The sequence below is a fragment of the Myotis yumanensis genome, unplaced genomic scaffold, assembly GCF_028538775.1.
Source record: "Myotis yumanensis isolate MYYU_CA2020_CCGP unplaced genomic scaffold, mMyoYum1.0.hap1 SCAF_10, whole genome shotgun sequence".
Lineage (NCBI taxonomy): Eukaryota > Metazoa > Chordata > Mammalia > Chiroptera > Vespertilionidae > Myotis > Myotis yumanensis.
In genome coordinates, this window is record NW_027223761.1 from 1,636,086 (window position 1) to 1,662,045 (window position 25,960).

General features: G+C 65.1%; 1 protein-coding gene across 1 annotated transcript; it reads right to left on the reverse strand.

Annotated features, from left to right (window-relative positions):
• Window positions 1-613: 613 nt before the first annotated feature.
• LOC139017660 (mucin-6) lies at window positions 614-25,471 on the reverse strand. The gene is made up of 36 exons (XM_070426272.1): window positions 25,414-25,471; window positions 22,652-22,714; window positions 22,141-22,384; window positions 21,913-22,039; window positions 21,467-21,557; window positions 21,294-21,403; window positions 20,994-21,201; window positions 20,729-20,851; window positions 20,236-20,356; window positions 19,962-20,100; window positions 19,728-19,832; window positions 19,546-19,618; window positions 19,335-19,472; window positions 18,969-19,130; window positions 18,795-18,889; window positions 18,565-18,697; window positions 18,205-18,454; window positions 18,073-18,125; window positions 17,878-17,987; window positions 17,336-17,487; window positions 17,077-17,218; window positions 16,867-16,977; window positions 16,303-16,488; window positions 15,979-16,218; window positions 15,752-15,908; window positions 15,472-15,615; window positions 15,134-15,196; window positions 14,605-14,667; window positions 14,011-14,211; window positions 13,356-13,583; window positions 13,115-13,153; window positions 11,003-12,785; window positions 3,510-10,489; window positions 2,346-2,384; window positions 1,846-1,948; window positions 614-1,270 (listed from the first exon to the last, which is right to left on the reverse strand). The coding sequence occupies exons 1-36, from the start codon at window positions 25,469-25,471 to the stop codon at window positions 1,066-1,068; spliced, it is 13,239 nt and encodes a 4,412-aa protein (XP_070282373.1). The 3' UTR covers window positions 614-1,065.
• Window positions 25,472-25,960: the final 489 nt, after the last annotated feature.

Below are 25,960 nucleotides of genomic sequence, written 5' to 3' on the forward strand. Positions count from 1 at the left end.
ACAGTCAACACCAGGACCATGACAGGAACGTGTGTGCTGTCCCTGGAGGGAAAGTCCCCGCCTGCAGTGGGAGGCCATTGACCCCCTGACACGGCAGGGCGCTGCCTTGGGTGGGTCGTCCTCCAGAGCAGCGGTCGCCAACCTTTCGGACCTCACGGACCACCAATTGGCGGCCGCTGCTCCAGAGCGTGGCAGCCCGGCCACAGCAGAAGCTTAGGTGCGCTGGAGGTGATGTGCCTTTCGCTCTGCATGTGGATTCAGGGTGTAAGGTTGAGCCTGTGGGGTCATCCTGCTGGGCCCCCACCCGGCCTTGGCTCTCCTCTGGGCAGGACGTGTGGGGTTGTCTGCCGCCTGGAGGCCGCGGGTCTAAGGGTTCCTCCTGGGGAATAAGCCTCCAGAGCTCACGGGAGGGGTGACCCTACCACAGACTGGGAGCAGGATCCCACGGGAGGAGGGCTCCCCAGGAGAGTCCCGAGGGAGGGAGGGACCCTGAGGTGGGCCGAGGAGGGCGAGGGGCCTGCGGGGGTGGGTCCTTGCCGATGCCGCCTGACCTCGTGGGGTAGGTGGGGTTGGGGTTCACGGGTGCCAAGGGGCATGGAACGACAAGCAGAGCTCAGGGTGGCCTCGTGCCTTGACCAGGGCCAGTTTATTTGTCCTCTGTTCACAGGGCTTGTCGAGCATGGCGCTGGGACACCCCTCCCCAGGGTGAGCTGTGTTGGTGGGCAGGCTGGTGCCCTCACTTCCCTTCCCGACTGCTCGGCCCCTCTCCTTGCTGCCTCTCCCCTGTCCATCGTTGCCCTTCCTCGGGCCCCAGGGTCTGGTTGGGCAGGGCCGGGGAGCTGCCTTCCAAGGCTGGGCGGCAGTGTGGACGATTGGTGGGCGTGTTCCGAAAGGCTTGTGTGGGGTGGGCCAGGGTCTGCGGGACCCCTGCCCAGTAGGCCCTTCCTGCAGGTGCCTGGATGAGCTGCACCCCAGGGCTCTGAGGCCAGGCCTAGAAAGGGGCTGCTAGGCACAGCAAGGAGGGGAGGGGGGCGGGGGAGAGGGCTGGGCGCTGGGAGTAGTGCTTCATCCTCTCACCAGGGGGGCTGGCCCCTGGTCTCTGCAGCGCCAGGGGCCACACACGCAGCGTTTGAACACCTGCAACGTGAGCACCAGCTGCTTGCCCGGTGCCCCGGGGTCTGGACAGGGCAGTACCAGCTGCTTCTCGTAGGAGCCAAGGGGGTGGCAGCAGCTGCAGAGGGTGTCCACTTGGTTGGTGTAGGCGTTGAAACTAAAGAATCCGCCGAAGGTACATGGTCAAGCCTGCGGCCTCGGGGAAGGCTCCCCGTTCCTCCCCAACCACCCAGACAGGGCAGACCCTGGCAGGGCCTCGGGGAGGGATCCCCGTTCCTCCCCAACCACCCAGACAGGGCAGACCCTGGCAGGGCCTCGGGGAGGGATCCCCATTCCTCCCCAACCACCCAGACAGGGCAGACCCTGGCAGGGGCCTCGGGGAGGGATCCCCGTTCCTCCCCAACCACCCAGACAGGGCAGACCCTGGCAGGGCCTCGGGGAGGGATCCCCGTTCCTCCCCAACCACCCAGACAGGGCAGACCCTGGCAGGGCCTCGGGGAGGGATCCCCATTCCTCCCCAACCACCCAGACAGGGCAGACCCTGGCAGGGCCTCGGGGCGGGCCTCTGTGGTGACCTTCCCAGCTGTCGGAGGTCAGCTGCAAGGGTGGTTGAGACGGGGCAGGAGATCCCGGCTGGACCTGCCCGACCACCCCCTGGGAGCCTCTGCTGCGTAAGGCAGCTCCAAGCTCGGAGCCCAGCAGTAGATGGAGACCGCCCGGGTGACAGCTCACCTGGCTGAGGAGGCGCAGACACCCTCGCAGCGGGTCACTGTCACGTTGGCTGTGCACCCCTGGTAAGTGACCTCCTCCTCCAGCTCCCGCACTCGGCAGACCTCTGAGAAGTGGAGACAGGCAGTGAGATGCCAGCCCCAGAGCCAGGTGACGGTGCTGCCCCCCTGGGGTCTGTGCCTGGCCCTCAGAAGGTGGGGCTGGGGGACCTGCGGGCTCTGGGCCTGGGCTCCACAAGCCCTGTCTGTGTGGGACCCCGAGTGATGCCGGCCCAGGGAGCCAGCAGATGAGCCTGGGCCCCGTGGGGGCCAGTCGGCACTTACCTGGGCCCTACCTGTGCTGTCTCTCCTGCCCGAGCCCCCCGGGTCTGACCTCACCCCCGGGAATAAAGCCTGCTGGTCTTTATTCCTCTCCCCCGCGGTCCAGGGCTGTCTCGGGATGAGGCAGATTCCCACGCTGCTCCCCAGCCTCCCCAGCCACCTCCCCTCCCAGCTGATACCTACCTGCGGGCATAGGTGTGTCTGGTTTGCTGGGCTCAGAACCTGCGGGAGGGACGAGGAGAGGACATCAGTGTCACCATACGGGAGCTTCCTGCGTGGCTCTGTGGTCCCTGAGTGGACCCATGAGCTTTGACCTGCACCTAGGCCTTTTCCCAGGAGAAATGTGTCACTGTGAACAGTCCTGCCTGGGGCTTGTGAGGGGAGCCCAGTCCAGGCAATGGCTGCCGTGGAGGGAACACCCGAGAGGGAGGGGTGTGGTGTCTCTGGAGGACAAGGTGGGTGCAGCTGGCCTGGGTGCAGAGGGCAGAGTGGACGCTGGAGGAGGCTGCAGGGCTGAGAGCGTGCTGCTAGTCCCAGCTCGGCCCTGAGTGGTCACCTGGGGTGAGGCATGGCCTACCAGCCTTTGCTTTGCTTTCTGCAGCCTGGGGGAAGGTGGGAATAGTTGCTCCCCGGATCCCTGCCAGCCCGAACCTCCTCTGAGCTCCGCAGGGGACAGCAGTGGAAGGCTGCTGAGCAGAGGGTCTTCTCAAAGGGAGGCCGGGACTGCAGGGGGAAGGGGATCAACAGGGAAGGCCAGGTGTGCATTCCAGCCAGGTGCTGACAGAGGGAGGGGCTTGGGTGGTTCCTCTTGTGGGGTTTTCTAGAGAGGTTCCTGGGGAGGAGGGAGGAGGAAGCTGGGGAGGAGGGAGAGAGGAACTGACGCCCTGTCAAGGAGGGTTGAGAACAGGTCCCAAGGGTGTGGGAACACGAGGCATAGGACAGGACAGAGCTCGGAGGTATGGGGGAGCATGTGGGGGAGGTGAGACCCAGACCCCCTGAAGGCACAGCTGGGACACACAGAGCAAACACCTGGTCAGAGGCTCAGCTGGCTCTCTGACTGTGCACCACACCCTGTGCGGCCCTGCTGTGCCGGGAGGTGAAGGCTTCAGGGGCAGGAAAGGGGACCTGCCACCTCCCACACAGTAGTGAGCCCGGTGTGATGTGAGCACAGAGAGAGGGACAGGCAGGGAGGGGAAGGAGAAGCCCGTGGTCATCAGGCAGTGTGAGGAGTCAAGAAAAGGGGGGGGGGGGGGCTCCTGGGAGTGTCCCAGAACGCGGCCAGTAGAAAGGCAAGGCTAAAGATGCAGTGCACAGGGTCATGGGGTAGGCTGTAGAGACATCACTTACTGGAGAAGCTGGGCCTGGATGTGAGGAGAGAGGAGGTGGAGGAACCTGCAGTGGGAGAGGAGGAGCTTCTGTGCGCAGTGATGGAGCTGGTCAGGAAGAGAGTGGTCAGCAGTCCAGTGGTAACAGGATGCTTGGTAGTGAGGTTCGTGGCAGGAGAACTTCGGATGGATGTCACCCCCAGCGTGGATGACATGAGGCTGGGCAAGGGAACTCGGGTGGTGAGAGAAGTGGACTGTGAGGTGGTAGAGACAGAACCCGTGGGGGCAAAGTGAGAGGTGAAGGGAGTGTGTGGCCAGTTGGGAGTGGCCGAGGCCGTGGGGGTGTGTGTCCCCGGGCTCCCGGTGCCTCTACTGGTGGTCTTGGGGGAGATGGTGGTGCGTGGAGCAGATGTGGTCCCAGAGTGGGCAGGTGCAGAGGGGTGTGACACCAGGGAGGTGGAGGTTTTGGCTGTGCTGACAGAGTGAGGGGCTTGGGTGGTTTCTCTTGTGGTAGGTGTCCATGGCACTGTGGAGGGTGAGGGCACTGTGCCTGTGGCAGGGACGTGTGTCGATGATGGAGAAGAGCCTGTTGGCCTTGCAGTAGAGATGGTCTCTGGTTGTGTTGGGGTGATCACTCTGTGAGAAGTGGGAGTGACAGAGGAGGTGGCAGAGTTTGGAACGTGAGTAGATTGAGTGGTCTTGGATGGAGATGCGGTAGGGAAGGTGGTGGTGGTCCGGAATGATGTTCCTGTGGGCGGACCTGTAATGTGGGAGGTGGTGGACACGGAACCAGTGGGGGCAGAGTGAGAAGTGAAGGGAGTGTGTGGACCATTGGGTGTGGCCGTGGGGGTGTGTGTCCCCGGGCTCCCGGTGCCTCTACTGGTGGTCTTGGGGGAGATGGTGGTGCGTGGAGCAGATGTGGTCCCAGAGTGGGCAGGTGCAGAGGGGTGTGACACCAGGGAGGTGGAGGTTTTGGCTGTGCTGACAGAGTGAGGGGCTTGGGTGGTTCCTCTTGTGGTAGGTGTCCATGGCACTGTGGAGGGTGAGGGCACTGTGCCTGTGGCAGGGACGTGTGTCGATGGTGGAGAAGAGCCTGTTGGCCTTGCAGTAGAGATGGAAGGAGAGTGGGTCTCTGGTTGTGTTGGGGTGATCACTCTGTGAGAAGTGGGAGTGACAGAGGAGGTGGCAGAGTTTGGAACGTGAGTGGATTGAGTGGTCTTGGATGGAGATGCGGTAGGAAAGGTGGTGGTGGTCCGGAATGATGTTCCTGTGGGCGGACCTGTAATGTGGGAGGTGGTGGACACGGAACCAGTGGGGGCGGAGTGAGAAGTGAAGGGAGTGTGTGGACCATTGGGTGTGGCCGAGGCCATGGGGGTGTGTGTCCCCGGGCTCCCGGTGCCTCTACTGGTGGTCTTGTGGGAGATGGTGGTGCGTGGAGCAGAAGTGGTCCCAGAGTGGGCAGGTGCGGAGGGGTGTGACACCAGGGAGGTGGAGGTTTTGGCTGTGCTGACAGAGTGAGGTGCTTGGGTGGTTCCTCTTGTGGTGGGAGTCCATGGTGGGGTGGAGGGTGAGGGCACTGTGCCTGTGGCAGGGACGTGTGTCGATGATGGAGAAGAGCCTGTTGGCCTTGCAGTAGAGATGGAAGGAGAGTGGGTCTCTGGTTGTGTTGGGGTGATCACTCTGTGAGAAGTGGGAGTGACAGAGGAGGTGGCAGAGTTTGGAACGTGAGTGGATTGAGTGGTCTTGGATGGAGATGCGGTAGGGAAGGTGGTGGTGGTCCGGAATGATGTTCCTGTGGGCGGACCTGTAATGTGGGAGGTGGTGGACACGGAACCAGTGGGGGCGGAGTGAGAAGTGAAGGGAGTGTGTGGCCTGTTGGGAGTAGCCGAGGCCGTGGGGGTGTGTGTCCCCGGGCTCCCGGTGCCTCTACTGGTGGTCTTGGGGGAGATGGTGGTGCGTGGAGCAGATGTGGTCCCAGAGTGGGCAGGTGCAGAGGGGTGTGACACCAGGGAGGTGGAGGTTTTGGCTGTGCTGACAGAGTGAGGTGCTTGGGTGGTTCCTCTTGTGGTAGGTGTCCATGGCACTGTGGAGGGTGAGGGCACTGTGCCTGTGGCAGGGACGTGTGTCGATGGTGGAGAAGAGCCTGTTGGCCTTGCAGTAGAGATGGAAGGAGAGTGGGTCTCTGGTTGTGTTGGGGTGATCACTCTGTGAGAAGTGGGAGTGACAGAGGAGGTGGCAGAGTTTGGAACGTGAGTGGATTGAGTGGTCTTGGATGGAGATGCGGTAGGGAAGGTGGTGGTGGTCCGGAATGATGTTCCTGTGGGCGGACCTGTAATGTGGGAGGTGGTGGACTCGGAACCAGTGGGGGCGGAGTGAGAAGTGAAGGGAGTGTGTGGCCTGTTGGGAGTAGCCGAGGCCGTGGGGGTGTGTGTCCCCGGGCTCCCGGTGCCTCTACTGGTGGTCTTGGGGGAGATGGTGGTGCGTGGAGCAGATGTGGTCCCAGAGTGGGCAGGTGCAGAGGGGTGTGACACTAGGGAGGTGGAGGTTTTGGCTGTGCTGACAGAGTGAGGGGCTTGGGTGGTTCCTCTTGTGGTAGGTGTCCATGGCACTGTGGAGGGTGAGGGCACTGTGCCTGTGGCAGGGACGTGTGTCGATGGTGGAGAAGAGCCTGTTGGCCTTGCAGTAGAGATGGAAGGAGAGTGGGTCTCTGGTTGTGTTGGGGTGATCACTCTGTGAGAAGTGGGAGTGACAGAGGAGGTGGCAGAGTTTGGAACGTGAGTGGATTGAGTGGTCTTGGATGGAGATGCGGTAGGGAAGGTGGTGGTGGTCCGGAATGATGTTCCTGTGGGCGGACCTGTAATGTGGGAGGTGGTGGACACGGAACCAGTGGGGGCGGAGTGAGAAGTGAAGGGAGTGTGTGGCCTGTTGGGAGTAGCCGAGGCCGTGGGGGTGTGTGTCCCCGGGCTCCCGGTGCCTCTACTGGTGGTCTTGGGGGAGATGGTGGTGCGTGGAGCAGATGTGGTCCCAGAGTGGGCAGGTGCAGAGGGGTGTGACACCAGGGAGGTGGAGGTTTTGGCTGTGCTGACAGAGTGAGGGGCTTGGGTGGTTCCTCTTGTGGTAGGTGTCCATGGCACTGTGGAGGGTGAGGGCACTGTGCCTGTGGCAGGGACGTGTGTCGATGGTGGAGAAGAGCCTGTTGGCCTTGCAGTAGAGATGGAAGGAGAGTGGGTCTCTGGTTGTGTTGGGGTGATCACTCTGTGAGAAGTGGGAGTGACAGAGGAGGTGGCAGAGTTTGGAACGTGAGTGGATTGAGTGGTCTTGGATGGAGATGCGGTAGGAAAGGTGGTGGTGGTCCGGAATGATGTTCCTGTGGGCGGACCTGTAATGTGGGAGGTGGTGGACACGGAACCAGTGGGGGCGGAGTGAGAAGTGAAGGGAGTGTGTGGACCATTGGGTGTGGCCGAGGCCATGGGGGTGTGTGTTCCCGGGCTCCCGGTGCCTCTACTGGTGGTCTTGGGGGAGATGGTGGTGCGTGGAGCAGATGTGGTCCCAGAGTGGGCAGGTGCAGAGGGGTGTGACACCAGGGAGGTGGAGGTTTTGGCTGTGCTGACAGAGTGAGGGGCTTGGGTGGTTCCTCTTGTGGTAGGTGTCCATGGCACTGTGGAGGGTGAGGGCACTGTGCCTGTGGCAGGGACGTGTGTCGATGGTGGAGAAGAGCCTGTTGGCCTTGCAGTAGAGATGGAAAGAGAGTGGGTCTCTGGTTGTGTTGGGGTGATCACTCTGTGAGAAGTGGGAGTGACAGAGGAGGTGGCAGAGTTTGGAACGTGAGTGGATTGAGTGGTCTTGGATGGAGATGCGGTAGGAAAGGTGGTGGTGGTCCGGAATGATGTTCCTGTGGGCGGACCTGTAATGTGGGAGGTGGTGGACACGGAACCAGTGGGGGCGGAGTGAGAAGTGAAGGGAGTGTGTGGACCATTGGGTGTGGCCGAGGCCATGGGGGTGTGTGTCCCCGGGCTCCCGGTGCCTCTACTGGTGGTCTTGTGGGAGATGGTGGTGCGTGGAGCAGAAGTAGTCCCAGAGTGGGCAGGTGCGGAGGGGTGTGACACCAGGGAGGTGGAGGTTTTGGCTGTGCTGACAGAGTGAGGTGCTTGGGTGGTTCCTCTTGTGGTGGGAGTCCATGGTGGGGTGGAGGGTGAGGGCACTGTGCCTGTGGCAGGGACGTGTGTCGATGGTGGAGAAGAGCCTGTTGGCCTTGCAGTAGAGGTGGAAGGAGAGTGGGTCTCTGGTTGTGTTGGGGTGATCACTCTGTGAGAAGTGGGAGTGACAGAGGAGGTGGCAGAGTTTGGAACGTGAGTGGATTGAGTGGTCTTGGATGGAGATGCGGTAGGGAAGGTGGTGGTGGTCCGGAATGATGTTCCTGTGGGCGGACCTGTAATGTGGGAGGTGGTGGACACGGAACCAGTGGGGGCGGAGTGAGAAGTGAAGGGAGTGTGTGGCCTGTTGGGAGTAGCCGAGGCCGTGGGGGTGTGTGTCCCCGGGCTCCCGGTGCCTCTACTGGTGGTCTTGGGGGAGATGGTGGTGCGTGGAGCAGATGTGGTCCCAGAGTGGGCAGGTGCAGAGGGGTGTGACACCAGGGAGGTGGAGGTTTTGGCTGTGCTGACAGAGTGAGGGGCTTGGGTGGTTCCTCTTGTGGTAGGTGTCCATGGCACTGTGGAGGGTGAGGGCACTGTGCCTGTGGCAGGGACGTGTGTCGATGATGGAGAAGAGCCTGTTGGCCTTGCAGTAGAGATGGAAAGAGAGTGGGTCTCTGGTTGTGTTGGGGTGATCACTCTGTGAGAAGTGGGAGTGACAGAGGAGGTGGCAGAGTTTGGAACGTGAGTGGATTGAGTGGTCTTGGATGGAGATGCGGTAGGGAAGGTGGTGGTGGTCCGGAATGATGTTCCTGTGGGCGGACCTGTAATGTGGGAGGTGGTGGACACGGAACCAGTGGGGGCGGAGTGAGAAGTGAAGGGAGTGTGTGGACCATTGGGTGTGGCCGTGGGGGTGTGTGTCCCCGGGCTCCCGGTGCCTCTACTGGTGGTCTTGGGGGAGATGGTGGTGCGTGGAGCAGATGTGGTCCCAGAGTGGGCAGGTGCAGAGGGGTGTGACACCAGGGAGGTGGAGGTTTTGGCTGTGCTGACAGAGTGAGGGGCTTGGGTGGTTCCTCTTGTGGTAGGTGTCCATGGCACTGTGGAGGGTGAGGGCACTGTGCCTGTGGCAGGGACGTGTGTCGATGGTGGAGAAGAGCCTGTTGGCCTTGCAGTAGAGATGGAAGGAGAGTGGGTCTCTGGTTGTGTTGGGGTGATCACTCTGTGAGAAGTGGGAGTGACAGAGGAGGTGGAAGAGTTTGGAACGTGAGTGGATTGAGTGGTCTTGGATGGAGATGCGGTAGGAAAGGTGGTGGTGGTCCGGAATGATGTTCCTGTGGGCGGACCTGTAATGTGGGAGGTGGTGGACACGGAACCAGTGGGGGCGGAGTGAGAAGTGAAGGGAGTGTGTGGACCATTGGGTGTGGCCGAGGCCATGGGGGTGTGTGTTCCCGGGCTCCCGGTGCCTCTACTGGTGGTCTTGTGGGAGATGGTGGTGCGTGGAGCAGAAGTGGTCCCAGAGTGGGCAGGTGCGGAGGGGTGTGACACCAGGGAGGTGGAGGTTTTGGCTGTGCTGACAGAGTGAGGTGCTTGGGTGGTTCCTCTTGTGGTGGGAGTCCATGGTGGGGTGGAGGGTGAGGGCACTGTGCCTGTGGCAGGGACGTGTGTCGATGATGGAGAAGAGCCTGTTGGCCTTGCAGTAGAGATGGTCTCTGGTTGTGTTGGGGTGATCACTCTGTGAGAAGTGGGAGTGACAGAGGAGGTGGCAGAGTTTGGAACGTGAGTGGATTGAGTGGTCTTGGATGGAGATGCGGTAGGGAAGGTGGTGGTGGTCCGGAATGATGTTCCTGTGGGCGGACCTGTAATGTGGGAGGTGGTGGACACGGAACCAGTGGGGGCGGAGTGAGAAGTGAAGGGAGTGTGTGGCCTGTTGGGAGTAGCCGAGGCCGTGGGGGTGTGTGTCCCCGGGCTCCCGGTGCCTCTACTGGTGGTCTTGGGGGAGATGGTGGTGCGTGGAGCAGATGTGGTCCCAGAGTGGGCAGGTGCAGAGGGGTGTGACACCAGGGAGGTGGAGGTTTTGGCTGTGCTGACAGAGTGAGGGGCTTGGGTGGTTCCTCTTGTGGTAGGTGTCCATGGCACTGTGGAGGGTGAGGGCACTGTGCCTGTGGCAGGGACGTGTGTCGATGGTGGAGAAGAGCCTGTTGGCCTTGCAGTAGAGATGGAAGGAGAGTGGGTCTCTGGTTGTGTTGGGGTGATCACTCTGTGAGAAGTGGGAGTGACAGAGGAGGTGGCAGAGTTTGGAACGTGAGTGGATTGAGTGGTCTTGGATGGAGATGCGGTAGGGAAGGTGGTGGTGGTCCGGAATGATGTTCCTGTGGGCGGACCTGTAATGTGGGAGGTGGTGGACTCGGAACCAGTGGGGGCGGAGTGAGAAGTGAAGGGAGTGTGTGGCCTGTTGGGAGTAGCCGAGGCCGTGGGGGTGTGTGTCCCCGGGCTCCCGGTGCCTCTACTGGTGGTCTTGGGGGAGATGGTGGTGCGTGGAGCAGATGTGGTCCCAGAGTGGGCAGGTGCAGAGGGGTGTGACACCAGGGAGGTGGAGGTTTTGGCTGTGCTGACAGAGTGAGGGGCTTGGGTGGTTCCTCTTGTGGTAGGTGTCCATGGCACTGTGGAGGGTGAGGGCACTGTGCCTGTGGCAGGGACGTGTGTCGATGGTGGAGAAGAGCCTGTTGGCCTTGCAGTAGAGATGGAAGGAGAGTGGGTCTCTGGTTGTGTTGGGGTGATCACTCTGTGAGAAGTGGGAGTGACAGAGGAGGTGGCAGAGTTTGGAACGTGAGTGGATTGAGTGGTCTTGGATGGAGATGCGGTAGGGAAGGTGGTGGTCCGGAATGATGTTCCTGTGGGCGGACCTGTAATGTGGGAGGTGGTGGACACGGAACCAGTGGGGGCGGAGTGAGAAGTGAAGGGAGTGTGTGGACCATTGGGTGTGGCCGTGGGGGTGTGTGTCCCCGGGCTCCCGGTGCCTCTACTGGTGGTCTTGGGGGAGATGGTGGTGTGTGGAGCAGATGTGGTCCCAGAGTGGGCAGGTGCAGAGGGGTGTGACACCAGGGAGGTGGAGGTTTTGGCTGTGCTGACAGAGTGAGGGGCTTGGGTGGTTCCTCTTGTGGTAGGTGTCCATGGCACTGTGGAGGGTGAGGGCACTGTGCCTGTGGCAGGGACGTGTGTCGATGGTGGAGAAGAGCCTGTTGGCCTTGCAGTAGAGGTGGAAGGAGAGTGGGTCTCTGGTTGTGTTGGGGTGATCACTCTGTGAGAAGTGGGAGTGACAGAGGAGGTGGCAGAGTTTGGAACGTGAGTGGATTGAGTGGTCTTGGATGGAGATGCGGTAGGGAAGGTGGTGGTCCGGAATGATGTTCCTGTGGGCGGACCTGTAATGTGGGAGGTGGTGGACACGGAACCAGTGGGGGCGGAGTGAGAAGTGAAGGGAGTGTGTGGACCATTGGGTGTGGCCGTGGGGGTGTGTGTCCCCGGGCTCCCGGTGCCTCTACTGGTGGTCTTGGGGGAGATGGTGGTGTGTGGAGCAGATGTGGTCCCAGAGTGGGCAGGTGCAGAGGGGTGTGACACCAGGGAGGTGGAGGTTTTGGCTGTGCTGACAGAGTGAGGGGCTTGGGTGGTTCCTCTTGTGGTAGGTGTCCATGGCACTGTGGAGGGTGAGGGCACTGTGCCTGTGGCAGGGACGTGTGTCGATGGTGGAGAAGAGCCTGTTGGCCTTGCAGTAGAGATGGAAGGAGAGTGGGTCTCTGGTTGTGTTGGGGTGATCACTCTGTGAGAAGTGGGAGTGACAGAGGAGGTGGCAGAGTTTGGAACGTGAGTGGATTGAGTGGTCTTGGATGGAGATGCGGTAGGAAAGGTGGTGGTGGTCCGGAATGATGTTCCTGTGGGCGGACCTGTAATGTGGGAGGTGGTGGACACGGAACCAGTGGGGGCGGAGTGAGAAGTGAAGGGAGTGTGTGGACCATTGGGTGTGGCCGAGGCCATGGGTGTGTGTGTTCCCGGGCTCCCGGTGCCTCTACTGGTGGTCTTGGGGGAGATGGTGGTGCGTGGAGCAGATGTGGTCCCAGAGTGGGCAGGTGCAGAGGGGTGTGACACCAGGGAGGTGGAGGTTTTGGCTGTGCTGACAGAGTGAGGGGCTTGGGTGGTTCCTCTTGTGGTAGGTGTCCATGGCACTGTGGAGGGTGAGGGCACTGTGCCTGTGGCAGGGACGTGTGTCGATGGTGGAGAAGAGCCTGTTGGCCTTGCAGTAGAGATGGAAAGAGAGTGGGTCTCTGGTTGTGTTGGGGTGATCACTCTGTGAGAAGTGGGAGTGACAGAGGAGGTGGCAGAGTTTGGAACGTGAGTGGATTGAGTGGTCTTGGATGGAGATGCGGTAGGGAAGGTGGTGGTGGTCCGGAATGATGTTCCTGTGGGCGGACCTGTAATGTGGGAGGTGGTGGACACGGAACCAGTGGGGGCGGAGTGAGAAGTGAAGGGAGTGTGTGGACCATTGGGTGTGGCCGTGGGGGTGTGTGTCCCCGGGCTCCCGGTGCCTCTACTGGTGGTCTTGGGGGAGATGGTGGTGCGTGGAGCAGATGTGGTCCCAGAGTGGGCAGGTGCAGAGGGGTGTGACACCAGGGAGGTGGAGGTTTTGGCTGTGCTAACAGAGTGAGGTGCTTGGGTGGTTCCTCTTGTGGTGGGAGTCCACGGTGGGGTGGAGGGTGAGGGCACTGTGCCTGTGGCAGGGACGTGTGTCGATGATGGAGAAGAGCCTGTTGGCCTTGCAGTAGAGATGGAAGGAGAGTGGGTCTCTGGTTGTGTTGGGGTGATCACTCTGTGAGAAGTGGGAGTGACAGAGGAGGTGGCAGAGTTTGGAACGTGAGTTGATTGAGTGGTCTTGGATGGAGATGCGGTAGGGAACGTGGTGGTGGTCCGGAATGATGTTCCTTTGGGCGGATCTGTAATGTGGGAGGTGGTGGACACGGAACCAGTGGGGGCGGAGTGAGAAGTGAAGGGAGTGTGTGGTGGGTTGGGTGTGGTCGTGGTTGACCTGCTCCCTGGACTCATGTGTGCTGTGCCCTGGCCTGTGGTGCTCCCTGGTGATCTTGTGGTTGTTCCTTCGGTTCGGTGGTGGGTTGAGTGCCCTGTGGAAAGTGTGATGCGTCAGTTTGTTATCATGTCATCCTTGCCCGGGTAGGTGGCCTCCCACTTGCTGATGGTGTTCCCCACGCCGGCTTCCTGTGCACTGGTGTCCCCCTTGCTTTTACTGACTCTCCTGATTTGGTCCCTGCGTTTGTTTCTGTCCTGCAGGTGTTTATGATCCCTCCTTCCCTGCGCCGAGGGTGCTGTGATGGGCTTCAGGTACTTTCGGGCTCCTTCCTGTGGGATCTTTCTGCAGTTTTGACTTGTGGCCCTGATTTCAAACCTGGTCACTCCCCTCTAGATCCAGTGCCTTTGGGACCCCTGTGCTCACCTGGTGTGGGGGCCGCCGTGGCGGTTGGGCCTGTAGGTGCTGTGCGGGGAGAGGTGCAGAGAGCACGTGGTTAGCTGTTGGCTCAGGCTGGTTGCTGGGCTGGCTGCCCCCCTTTTGAGTTGGAGGCATCCCCTCCTGGGAGTCTGTGGCCTGTTCTCATACGCAGTTCCACAGCCTGGGCTGGGCGTTGGAGCACCTGTGCTGTCTCCCCTCTGTGGGGACCTGCGTGGGGTAGCCTTACCTTGGGGGGACCCCGTGGTGGTTTCTGGTTTGGTTGGTGTTGGCCATGCCGCCGTGGTGCGCACTGTGGACCGAGCTGTGGATTGCGTGGCTGTGCTGAGCAGGGGTGCGGTGGGCTGTGTGGTGGCCTGAGTCACAGTAGGTCCTGTGGCTGTTGACCTGGGAGTGGCTGTGGGGGCTGGTCCTGACGTGGCTCGTGTGGTGATGGCCGAGGTCGTTCGAGGCGACTCTGCAGGGAACAGGACCATCTGCCCTCCCCTTTCCCTGCCCCACCTGTGCCACAGGAGCCTGGCCCGTGGGCACACTGAGCCCTTCGAGAAGGGCGTGTGCCTTCCCCTCGCCGACACGCACATCCTTCCTCAGCTGCTTGTCCGGTGGCCATGGGCTCACTGGGCGCTGGCTGGCCCTCCACCTGCCCTTGCTAGCAGGACCCATGCCATGTCCCCCCTGGTCCCTGGGCAGCAGCAGGGGCTGCTGTGTGGGCTCCCTGCGCCTGCAGGTCCCGCATGCTTCAGTGACAGTGCCAGGCAGCCAGGAACTGCCACGTCCCACGGCAGCTGGTCCTTCAACCCCACCCGCTGTGCTGAGAGCATCTGCCCGCACCCCAGGGAGCATGTCTGATCGTCATGTGTTCCGCCACCGCAGGGCGTCCTCACCTCCTGAGGAGACTGTGGGTTCTGGCCGCGGGGTCGGGGCTGTCCCTGTCTGTGTGGAGGCGGGGGCCGAGGCCGTGGGGGTTGCAGGTGTGGCGTGGGGGCTTGGTGAGGGTGCCGTGGAGCTGAGGGGCCCAGTGGTTCTGGGGGTGGCTGTGATGTTGGGGGTGGCCGAGGTGGGCCTGGCTTCTGTGGAGGGCGAGCCTGAGTGAGGCAGAAGGCCTGTGAGTACGGGCACAACCTTGGGAGGAGTACCCCCTCTTGCCTGCTGAGCCATGTAGTCCCCCACCCCCAGGTGGGCTGGACAGGAGCACAGGGTGCAGAGGCCTGTGCCCCGCTGAGGGCAGCATCCCAGTCCCTTTGGCCTTGCTGTGACGTGGCCGTCCAGCACGGCGGGGTTGGTCAGCCAGGATAAGCTTTCCGTGCCCCTCCCCTCTGCTGTCCTGGTCAACGCCGCTTGCCCCCGCCTTGTGGGGCAGCCCAGGACAACCCAGGTGCACCCCAGCCTTGCCCACATGCCAGCCAGCAGCTGCTGGGATGGGCACAGGCTGGGTTGACGGCTACCCAGGGATGAGCCCGGGGAGAGCGCTGCTTCACCTTGGCACCTAGTGTGTGCGCAATCACCTGTGGTGGGCGGCGGTGGCGTGGTGGGCAGCAGCACTGCAAGAGGAAGTGTGGTCAGTGCTGTCACCACGTGCCGCCCCTCCCGGTCCCGCCCTCCAGGGGTGTCCCTAGGTGGGTCCCTGCTTCTCAGTCCTCTTCCCCCCTCGCCCCCGGGTCTCCTCTTCTCCCAGCACCACTGCCCAACCCTGGTGATGCCTGGCAGCCGGGATGCTGTCCAGCGCCCACCTGTGGTAGCTCCAGGCCAGCTGTCACCCACATACCCAGCAAGCTGGCGGAGCCCGGGCCTGGGTTGCCCTGTAGCTGGGGGCTAGGTGTGGGTGCGTCAGCATTTGGGGAGGGGAAGCCTGATTGTTTTCCCTTTGTGTTTGCTGTCTGGGGCATGGGGGTCCCAGCACCTCAGGGGCACAGCTGGGGAGTAGGGTACTGGAGAGCTGGCCAGAGGTTTGTGCAGGGGCTCCACTGTGGGGGCTGGGTGGGCATGGGGGCTGTGGCCTGAGCTTACTGCACGGCACGCACGTCCCCTTGTCCTGGTCGAAGTACTCATCCTGGGAGCAGTTGTAGCAGCCTAGGGGGCAGGGCCGAGAGAGGCCAGGCCTCAGTGCCCGGAGCCGGAGCCCGTCTCTCGAGGCTTGGTTCCTGCCCTCTCTGTCCCCAGCCACTCCTGGCCTCTCACTGAACTGCAGAGGCGGGTACCCCCTTGTCCCCAACCCCAGCCACCCTGCACTGTGCCTGTCACCATCCCCTGGCTCCAGGCTGGGCCCTCGTCCACCATCCTATCCTGATCACTGGCCGGGAGGCCATCAGTTGTCTGACCCAGCCTTGCCCTCTCCTCGCCCGCACCTTCGATGTTGGTGTCTGGAAGGCTCTGCAGCTGCTGGGGGCAGAGGCACGGCTGGTAGTGCCACGTGCAGTTGGTCTCCGGGGTGTGCTGGTACTGGCCGTCGCCCGCCCGCGTGTGGGAGTTGTAGAAGTCGCAGTAGATGGCTGGGAGGACGGGTGCTTGTCAGGGCCTGGGAGGCTCGGGGTCCCTCTGCAGGTCCCTCTGCAGGGCACAGCCTGCTGCCCTCCCGGGAGAGGTGCTGCCGCCATGGCCGCCCCCGGTGGGGGACAGGATACTCACGGCAGAAGTCGGGGGCCCTCCAGTCCACGCACACGCCCTTGTCCAGGCAGGCCTTGGCGTAGGCGGCCACAGCATCGCACAGGCATTCACAGTCCCCACCCGTGTCGCACCCACATGTGTCGCGCACGCAGGCCTCGTAGTAGGGCAGGCGGTACACCTGCGGGAGTGGCCCTCAGTGTCTGCTGTCCACCCGCCTGCTCAGGCCCGACCCCCGCGGCGCAGCCCACCTGGCTGTGGCAGGCGGCGAAGGTCTGGCTATTGATGATGCTGCACTTGCGCTCGGCCCAGGCGCGGCGGAAGGCGTTGAGGCTGCAGGGGTCCAGCGCGAGTCTGGCGTCTCCGCACAGCGGGCTCTCCTTCCACGAATTCACAAACTCCAGCTCGCTGGACGCCACGTACTTGCTGCGTGTCTCAAAGTCGTCCTTCATGTTCCCGTTGTAGTTGCCGCACAAGCCGCACAGGGCGTCCTGCGGGGGCTGGTGTCAGGCGGGCGGATGTGCAGGTGGCGGGCACTGCCCCACCCCGGCGACCTGGGCGGTGGCGCGTGGTACCTGTGAGGCTCGCGAGATCTTGATGGAGACGGTCATGTGCTTGTTCCAGATGAGGGTCAGGTTGTAGCTGCTGCCGATGGTGACGTCCAACACCAGGTGCAGGGAGCCAGCCCTGACCCGGAAGTGCACGTGGGGGTCTGTCCCGCTGACCGTGTAGTTCCTGTCCGCCAGCACGATGGACAAGCCCTGTGGGGCAGGGCTGTCACCAGGCTGCCAGCCCCACCTGGGCGGCTGCTGAGTGCCCGCAGCTCTGCTCCCGCCCGTGCTCTCCCGCAGGGGCCCGTTAAGGACACGCGCCGGCCAGCGCCTGCTGAGGGCCAGCTCTGGGCTGGGGCCTGTCCTCTCGAGCCTGCCATTGGCGTGAGGTTCCAGAACGTCATGGACACTGAGCTGAGGACTGAGTCAGGCTTCTGGGAGACTCCCCACCCCACGTCCAGTTCTAGGAGACACTGCTGCCCGTTGTGTGGACGAGGAAGCAGAGGGGAAGCCAGTGCTGGCGGCACAGAGAGGCCAGGACCTGGAGCTTGGTGGCTGCCTTGTGGGGACACCCACTAGCCCACTCACCCCCAGGAACATCCTGATGGCCCGGGAGCAGGTGACACCCGATTTCCCACACACGACGTTCTCCGTGAGGATCTTGAAGGTGGGCCGGGAGTCATTGGTGCCGCAGCCATCCTGTGGGGAGGGGGCACTGAGGAGGAGCCCACCAGGAGACCCCGAGTCCTCCCAGGGCCTCCTCGTGGCCCCCCCGTGGCCCTTCCCCCAGGGTCTCACCGTGGCCAGGATGTACTCGCAGCTGCCCTCGAACACGAAGCGCTGCCCATCGAAGGTGACCACGTGGCCCTCCCCATAGAGGGTGCAGGTGGACGAGCAGTGGGCGCTCTGCTGGCACGTCCACTTCCCCCTCGAGCAGGTGCTGCCGGGAGCAGGGAGCTCTGGTTCTGAGACCCGGGCCGCACCCACCCTGTAGGATCTGACCTCCCAGCCCCCAGGACCCTGCGGACAGCCCTGTGCCAGGGTGGGACTGGCTTACCAGGCCTTACAGTCGGTGTGGAGCTCGGCGCCCTGGGGGTAGGAGACCCCCGCAAACTCGCACGGGCACTCCTCGGGGGGCACGCACTGCCCGCTGGCGTTCTCGTAGAGCCCCTCGGCACAGACGCAGCCGGGCTCGCACTTGGTGGGCACCTGCAGGGCGGAGGTCAGCAGCCCCTGGGAGGGTGGCCCCGGTGGGCCCTCTGCCCCTGCATTCCTCCCAGACCCCCTCCTGCACCAGCCTGCTCAGGGCCTTTCTCTCGGCAGCCTCCCTCCCTCAGGAAAGGGGCCGGCGCCTCCGTGCCTCAGGGTGGGCTATTGTACCCCCTCCTACTCCTCCCCAAGTTGGGGCCCCAGCCCACCTTCCTCAGGGAACCCCCCAGACCTAGCACACCGCCCTCCAGCTGCTGGGCCTCCCAGCCCCACTGGCCACGCCTCTCCTGGAGGACAGGGTCGGGGCAGAGCCTCTCCTGAGGAGTCTGGGCTTCCTCCCGAGGCCCAGACAGGCTGGGGGAGCCCTGCCCTCGCCCGCCCCAGCCTTACGCAGGGGGTGCCCGTGGCCAGCATCTGGCACGTGGGGGCACAGGCCGCCCCAAACTTGTTCCTTGAGGACTGGCTGCAGGACTGGAATGTCTTGGGGGCCGAGCAGGATGCTGCAGGGAAGGGGGCTGGTGAGGCGGGCTCAGCGGAGGCCAGGGCCCCTCGCAGTCCAGGGCGCCGCTCCGCTGCACTACGTACCCAGGAGCATCGACGGCCGCCCAGGGCAGCTCAGCCGCCCGTTGGAACAGTAGCTGCAAGAGAGGCCGTGTGAGGGGGTGGCCTGGGGCGGGGCTGCAGGGGGCGGGGCTGCCACCCAGGACCCTCACACACCAGATGACGCCCTCGACCACAGTGGACTGGCCGGCCAGGATGAGCTTGTGGTTGTCCAAGAGGCAGGGGCACTGGGCCTTGCGCACGCACTCGGCCTTGTGGTTCAGGTAGGTGCCCTCGGGGCAGTTGCAGCCTTCCACGGGCACGGCACTGGGGTGGCACTCGGCGGCGCGGTCGGACAGTGAGAGGCAGGTGCGGCCGCAGGCCCGGCTGTCATAGCTGTACGTCTGGTTGCCCGTGCAGGGGACGGCTGCGGGGAGTCTGGTGTCAGGATGACTGGGCAGAGCTTGGCCCGGCCGGTCACAGCCCCACCCTCCGCATGACCCCGGGCTCCCGCCACCCGCACGCCCCAGCACGCACTGCAGTTGTCCACGCTGCTTCTCCAGCCCCAGAGCAGGATGCCCCTGGAGGCGCAGGTATGGGCGTAGTCCCCCAGGGCGGCACAGATGTGCGGGAAGGTCTCCTCGTAGTTGCAGGCCTGGTACACGCACCTCTGCGGGCAGACAGCAGCGTCAGCGCCCGCCATCCACACCCTGTCCCCAAGGTGCCCGACCCTGCAGCCCTCCTGGCCACATGCCAGCCCCGCCTACCCTGTAGAAGGGCTTGGGGTTCACCACGGCGTGGCACCTCTCGAAGACCGTGCCCTTGTTCACCAGCACCGCACAGTGGGTCTCCGCGCACACCTCTGCGGGGACAGGCCCCGTGGGTTCCTGCGCCCCCAGCGTGGGTTTCCCGCCCGCCCCAGTCCTCCGGCCGGCACTCACTGTTGAGCTGGCTCATGGAGCAGGGGTCGGTCTCCCGCTCCAGGGCGGCCGGGCAGTTCCCTGCCCGCCAGGAGTCCACGAAGAGCGAGGCCGTGCCCTCAGGGACGCCCATGCTGGTCGTGAAGTCGTCCGTCGTGTCCCCGTTGAAGTTGCCGCAGAGCCCTGAGCGGCCAGGCCATGAGGGTGGGCGTCCCGCGTCCCAGTCCTGCCCCGCGTCCCCTGACCGGGCCCTGGGCAGGAGGCCAGCACCAGCCGCACCCCTGGGGGGCTGGCCCAGGCCCAGGGGCGGGACCTGCTGGGTCCCGTGAGTCTCTGTGGGGCCCCTTCGTTTCCCGAGAGGTCAGGCCTGGCACGGCGGGGACTCACCTCGGGTCTGGCCTCTGAACTGAGGCCCGACGGTGACGTAGGCCTGGAACACGGGCTGCAGCTGCACCACCAGCTCGAGCCCGAAGGTGGTGGCCATCTGCAGGTGGGTGGACGTCTGCTTGAAGACCGTGATGTTGCCTGCGGGACGGAGGCTCAGCGGGCAGCCGCTCTGGGCCCAGCCCCCGGGGCACAGGCAGGGGCTGTGACCTACCGGTCTTGTATGGCAGCCACTTGGTGTCTCCGTGGTTGGTGACCACCTCATCCTGGGAAATCACGATCTTGTCCTGGAGGGAGGGCCCTGAGTCACTGGGGGTGGAGGGTGGGGGCTGGGCGGTGGCAGGACCGTGTGCTCAGGCTGGGTAGGCGCAGTGGCGGCAGTCGGGGTGGCCTTACCTGGCTGGACACGTAGATGAGGGCGACCAGGGAGGTCTCCGAATGTGAGTACCCAGACTTGTCGTAGGCGGCCATGAGGGACCCACCGTCGGGGAGCTGGGGGCTCTGGGGAGGACAGTAAGCACAGAGGGCCGGGGGCTGGTAGGGACGCCCCCTGGCGGGACCCTTGTGAGACCCCCACCCCGTGGTGACCCCTCTGGGCAGTTCCCTGGGTGTCCCTGGCGGGCCTCCCACCTGGAGGAGGGTGTAGGTGCAGGTGCCGTGGAAGCGGTAGGGCCTGGCGTCGAACGTGGTCACAAAGGAGCCGCCTTCCAGGGCGCAGCGCCGGGGGCAGGGCCGCTCCTCGCACTTCCAGCGCCCCATCGTGCACTGGCTGGGGGTGGGGGGAGGGCGACCAGAGTGGTGGGGGCGCCCCTGGGTGTTCTGGGTCAGCAGAGCTGGCTGCTTCGGGCTGAGGCTGCCCCTGACCCCCGTGCCCCCATGTCCCCACCTCCCCTCCTGTCCTCACCAGGTGCGGCAGGCGTCGGCTGTGACCTCCCCAGGGGCGTAGGCCATGCCGCCGAGCGTGCAGGGGCACTGGGCGATGGGCACGCAGGTGAGGTTTTTGGAAACGTCGTCGAGAACCATACCTGCAGGCAGAGGCTTCCTGGGGCTGCGTGGGGGAGACCCCACCCCTCCTTGGGCCTCCCGGCCTGTGCCCCAGGAGGCTTGTCCCCCTTCTCACCCCCAGTCCCGTCTGTCTGCAAGCTCAGTGTTCTGCCCCCTCGTGCCGACAGGCCCAGGCCCAGGGCTGCCCCGGGGGAGCGCAGGCCTGTCTCTGGCCTGGCTCGGCCCACCTCCTCCCAGTAGCCTCCTGGACTCACCCCCCGCGTGCATATCCCCTCCCTGTCCCGTGGGTCAGCCCATGTGGCCGTGAGCACTTAAGGGGGGGAGGGGGTCCTGGTTCCAGTGAGCCAAGTGGGGCGCATGCTGGGAGGGTCCTGTGGGAAGAGGTACGCCACCTTCCGGGCAGAAGCAGCCGAAGGTGCAGAAGCGGGCACAGCTGTGCTGTGGGTTGGAGCAGGTCTTGACGCAGGCCTCGCCGCACTCCTGGTACACCTGGTTGGCCGGGCACTGGCCCAGGGCTGTATGTACACGGGGCCCTGGTGAGTGGGCAGGGAACCCTGGGGCCCTGCTTCCCCCCCGAGCCGCTCCCCCCAGGCCTCCTGTCCCGGGAGTGAGGTGCCATAGAGGCGCTGGCCCTCCCTGCAGCCTCCTAGGACTCACAGCAGAGGCCGGGCCTCCGCCAGCGGCTGACGGGCTGGCCGGCGAGGCTGCAGTGGCGCGAGTACTCGGAGAGCGTGGCGCAGGCGCAGCTCTGCTGGCCCGGCTGGGCACACGCGGCCACGTCGGCCTGGCAGCTCTGCATGAAGGGCTCCTTGGGCACGTTGCACTCGGGAGCCACCAGGGCCAGCAGCTGGGCGCAGGTCCGGGCCTGGGCAGAGGGCCATTCGGTCACGGGGAGAAGGCCGCGCCCCACACCCAGTGCTTCCACCTGGAAGGCTGCGCGGCCCCGCCCTCACGTACATGCTCTGCCTGCAGGACCCGGGGGCCGGGGATGGCCTCGTGGGTGCAGATCTCGTTGGGGTCATCCAGCTTCTGGAGGGCGGCGTACTTGTGGGGCTCCAGGCGCGTGCCTGTAGGGGGCGCAGGGTCAGCACCCGGGCTGGGCGCAGGGGGCCCCGCCCACTCCCACTTACCGTCCTCGCTCAGAAACTCATTGGTCTTCTCGCCGTCAAAGTTCCCGCAGAGCCCACACATCCTGCCCATGTGCCTGTCCTCCACCAGGACCTGTGGGTGAGGGTGGGCGGTTGGCACACGGGGTGAGCAGGGCGGGCCGGGGCTTCCTAGGCCGGGGACCCCTCGCCCAGATGCAGAGACCGCGGATGCCTGCTCCAGGAGCCGGGCACCCTCACCGTATGGGTTGTGATCGCCCTCCCTCCCCAGGGACCTCTTTTCTTGCTGGATGGTCCTCATCTTCAAATGGGGAAACAGCCTCCAGCAAAGCCCAGGCCCATCCGGGCTCCTGGCAGGAGTCCGCCAAGCTGAGGAGCTGGGGGACCGGTCAGGACCTCCCGCTCCGGGGGCAGCCCCCAGCTCTGCCCACCAACTCCTGCCTCAGGTGCAGCCCCCACTGCGTCCTCACCATGAGGTGGGCGCCGGGGCCCCACACCACCACCAGCTCCAGCTCCAGCTGCTTGGCCACCAGCCGCACGCTCTGGCCGAAGGGGGTGATCTGCAGCCCGTTGCTGGTGTAGGGCAGGCTGACGGCCCTGCAGGGGGGAGCGGTCAGCGGCTGCCCTCGCCCTGGCCATTCCCTCGTCCCCGGAACCCTCCCCCCACCCCCCGGCCATGGCCCTGGTCCCTGACCGACCCCACGTCCTTGATGGAGATGGCTCCCTGCTGCACCGTGACCACCGAGGCCCCCAGCTCCACGATGACCCGGGAGATGTCCCCGCCGGGCCCTCGCCGCAGCTGGACGCTGAAGGTGGGAGAGGAGGCGTCCTTGCAGATGGCCGCAAAGATGTAGTTGCAGGTCCCCTCGAAGTCATACATGTGGCCGTCGAAGGTGGAGAAGTGGCCGGTCCCCCATGTGGAGCACCAGCCCCTGCCGGGCGCTGTGGAGGGAGCCGGTGGGTCTCGGGGTTCTGGGTCCCCTGGCCGGCAGGGCCCCTGGGGAGCCCATGCTCGCGGCCTCCCAAGTCCCAGGCCCACTGAGCCTCACGGGAGAGCCAGCTGCTGCCATGGGGGGTCTGGGTGTCAGCCAGCAGCCCCGTCCCCCAGGGACCCCCAGCACAAGCTGGTCCCCCCAGGTCCCTGTGGTTAGATGTCCCTCGTGGAAAGCCCAGACCACAGCCACCTTGTGGCAGAGCTGTGGTCCTCACCTGGCTGTGGGGAGTCCTTCAGCCCCTGGGGTCCTGGGTGGGCAAAGGAGGTGTCGTCCAGACCTGCGTGTTCAGGGCCCATGTCAGTGCTGGGCCCGGCCACCTCTGCTCCAGGGCGCAGCCGGCCCCCGGGTACTCAGAGCCTGGCTGTGAGCAGGGCCCAGGGCTGGGAACCACAGCGCTGGCACCAGGCCTGAGCCCAGCCCGCTGGGCCCTCCACACCCTCGTTTCCCGCTCGCTCGCTCATTCATTTGTTCACTCACTCACTCCGCTCTCTCACCAATTTGGCACCCTGCACACAGCGAGCACCTGCTGTGGGCCTGTCCCCTGCTGGGTGCAGGAGACACGGGCATGTGGTCCCTGCTCCCGAGAGCCCCAGGGAGGGTGAGGCGCACACGCACAGGCACAGGCACAGGCGCAGGCGCAGGCACAGGCCCGGGCAGTGAGCAGGGCCTGAGGGCTTGGAGGTGGCAGCTGGCCGTGCTGGGAGGATGGGAGGTCCCTAGAGAGGTTCCTGTGGCCGAGGGCCAGGCCTCAGGGCGGGTGGGTCCTCCACACCGGACACTAGCCCCTCTGGTGCCCTCTGGCCCCGGGGCATCTGCTGCTCTGCCCACCAGGCTCCCATCATTGCACCCTGGAGGCGCCAGGCCCTCGGGTTGGCAGGAGGGCCCGAGTGAGGGCAAAGCCTGTCGGCCCGCTGGCTCTGGGCAGGCTCCGTGGGTCTGGGTGGCGGGGCGGCCGGACTCCTGGGCTTCTGCCCGGACCTCACTGGAGGGGGGTGGGGAGGCGAGGGGGAGCCCTGAGCTCAGAGGGGCAAGGGAGAGTGGGGAGGAGCTCAGCCAAAAGGCTCTGTGGGATGGGACCCCTCTCTCCGCTGCACCCCTGTTTCCCACTCAGCCCACCTGGTGATATGGGTCACAGTGACCGCAGGGGCAGGAAGGTGACCCTGCTCAGGGCAGCTGCGCGGGGCCTCCCCTCCCTGCGGCCCTCCCCTGCCCCAGCTCCACGGTCCTGGGCTGGAAGCAGCTTGCGGCGGTTCCTGCCTGCCCCCCCATCGCCACACTGGTCCCTGTCTACAGTGCGTCTCGGCGATGCCTGCCCCTGGCCGTGGGGTCCCGGCTGGGGTGGGAGGCACAGAGGTGCGGGGGGGTGACCCTGGGCTGCCCTGCCCCTGCGGTGTTGATCAGGGGGGTCTGCGTCTCAGCTCACGTCTGTGCCCCCAGAGGGTCACTCCTAGTCCCCGGCCGCCTGGTGCTGGCCTCCAGCCCTGCCACGCCTCCTTCCATCACTGTGCGGTCCCCACCCGCTGGGCCTCGGGCTCTGTCTCGACAATGACCCCACCCCACCTTGGCCGCGGGGGCTCCTTTGAAGACGCTCAGGAGGCCGGCTGTGCTTCCCACCACGGTCAGGGCAGGCATTGACCCCTGGCCGGACCCATGGAGCCGCAGGGCGGCCGGCCTGGCCGCCTCAGCCCGGCCCGGCCATGCGGTGCAGAGCACTCGCAGTCCTGCACGCTTGGCGGCCCCCGCCCCTGCCTGTCCTCGCTCAGCACTGGCCCGTCTGGGGCCTTTCCCGGCCCCACAGTCTCAGGCCCCCAGCCCCCCAGGCCCCGGCTTCAGACCTCCTGCCCCTGGTCCAGGAGGGCAGGACCTGCCTCTGTCCCTCCCAGGCCAGCGGAAGGTGGTGCTGAGGCTCAGAGACCTGCCCCACCCTCTGCTGCTCACACAGCCTGGACCCCTCGCCAGACCCGCAGGCTCCCCCCACCCCAAGGTTCCTCCCTCCTCCCCAGGTTCTGGGGTCCAGGTCTGGGCCCCAGGGCCTGGGAGGGGCCCAAGAAGGGCTCAGCGGAGCAGGGGTCCTGAGGGCTCAGAGCAGCCCATGCGGGAAAGGTGGTGCCTGGAAGGGGAGGGGCTTTGAGGGAGGGCGGGGCGGGGCAGCCCAGGGGACCTACTGGGCTGGTGTCTGCAGCCGCCCCCTGCTCCCCAGAGGCTGGTGGGACATGGGGCCACCCGGGAGGGGCCTGTGGGCCGGGACTGAGGAGAGGAGAGGAGTCCCTGGGCTCCGCCACCTGGGCTCACAAGGGCAGAGGAGCCACGGGCCTGGTGCTGGTTGGTGAGGAGGGCTGGGGCCTGAGCGGGGCCAGGTGGGCGGGAGGGACGGGCATGAGGGTGTACGGAGGGGGAAGGGACCCTGTCCTGGGGTGGATGGGTGAGACTGGGTAGGCTCGGGGCAGCCCCGTGAGGGGGAGATGTTGCCCCCACTTTCACAGACGGGGACCCCAGGCCCAGAGCCCACTGAGTGGTCATCGCTCACAGCCAGGACCACGGAGCTGGGCCTCCACCTGGGTTTTGTGGCCTCAGTGCCCACAGGCCCTGCATCCCTGTGGCTGCCCCTGGGGACCTGCCCACCTCAGGACCCAGCTGAGGGCTGAGCCTGAGCCCTGTCCACCCAGCTCAGGCCTGGCGCTCCGGCTGCGGAGGACACTGCCTGTCCCCGTGGGACCCCCGCCCCCCAGGCCCGAGTCCGTCCTCCCTGCACTCGGCCTCGGCACCCTCTGACCCTCGCTGGCTGGGGTGACCCAAGCCTTGGCTGGAGCGGGGTGGCCCGAGCGAGGGGGCCTCGCATCCACATCCTGGTGGCCAGCCACCTCTGGCCAAGTCGCGGAGGCGGGAGGCCGGGAGCCGCTCCCAGGCCGGGGGCCGCGGGGACATCTGTCCGTGCCCGTTCGAGGCCGCGGCCCCCACTCACAGGCGCCCACTCACCGGCGCCCAGCAGGGCTCCCCCGCAGGACAGCAGCAGCAGCAGCCGAGGCCCCAGCATGGTGCGTGGAGAAGCGGTCACCGCAGGACCCGGCCCCTCCTGCCACTGACACCAGGCAGACTCGCTGCACCTGTGCACCGGACTAGCGGCCTCGATGCCTTATATAGGGGCCCGGCCCTGGCCGAGCCGCCCGCGCCCCTCCCGGCCACGTGCAGCGGCGGACAAACAGGATCTCGGCGCTGCTTTATCAGGACCTGGGCTTCTTGGAAAGGTCCTGGTGCGGCAGCGGCCCCATTGTCGCGCACTTCCGCGGGGCTGGCACACTTCCCGTTGGCTCCAGGCGGGATTCCAGGGGCCAGTCTGAGGGTCGGTCCCAGGGGGGCCGTTCCGGGGGGACGGTTCCGGGGGTCAGCATGGACACCGTCAGCCGCAGTCCAGGAGCCCAGAGGGGCTTGTCCAAGGCATGTGGCCGGGGTGCCAGGCACCCCTCTGCCCCTGCAGGGAGCGCAGCTCCTGGGGTGAGTTCCACTCTCACCTGGACCCCAGGAC

Bases quoted from the DNA above. Each gene is read 5' to 3' on its own strand.
- LOC139017660 (XM_070426272.1), bottom strand. From the start codon at position 25,471: ATGCTGGGGCCTCGGCTGCTGCTGCTGCTGTCCTGCGGGGGAGCCCTG. The intron at 19,619-19,727 runs GTAAGGCCACCC...CCCTCCCTCCAG, and splicing joins TCATCTACGTGTCCAGCCAG to GACAAGATCGTGATTTCCCA. The intron at 16,219-16,302 runs GTACCACGCGCC...CAGCCCCCGCAG, and splicing joins AGATCTCGCGAGCCTCACAG to GACGCCCTGTGCGGCTTGTG.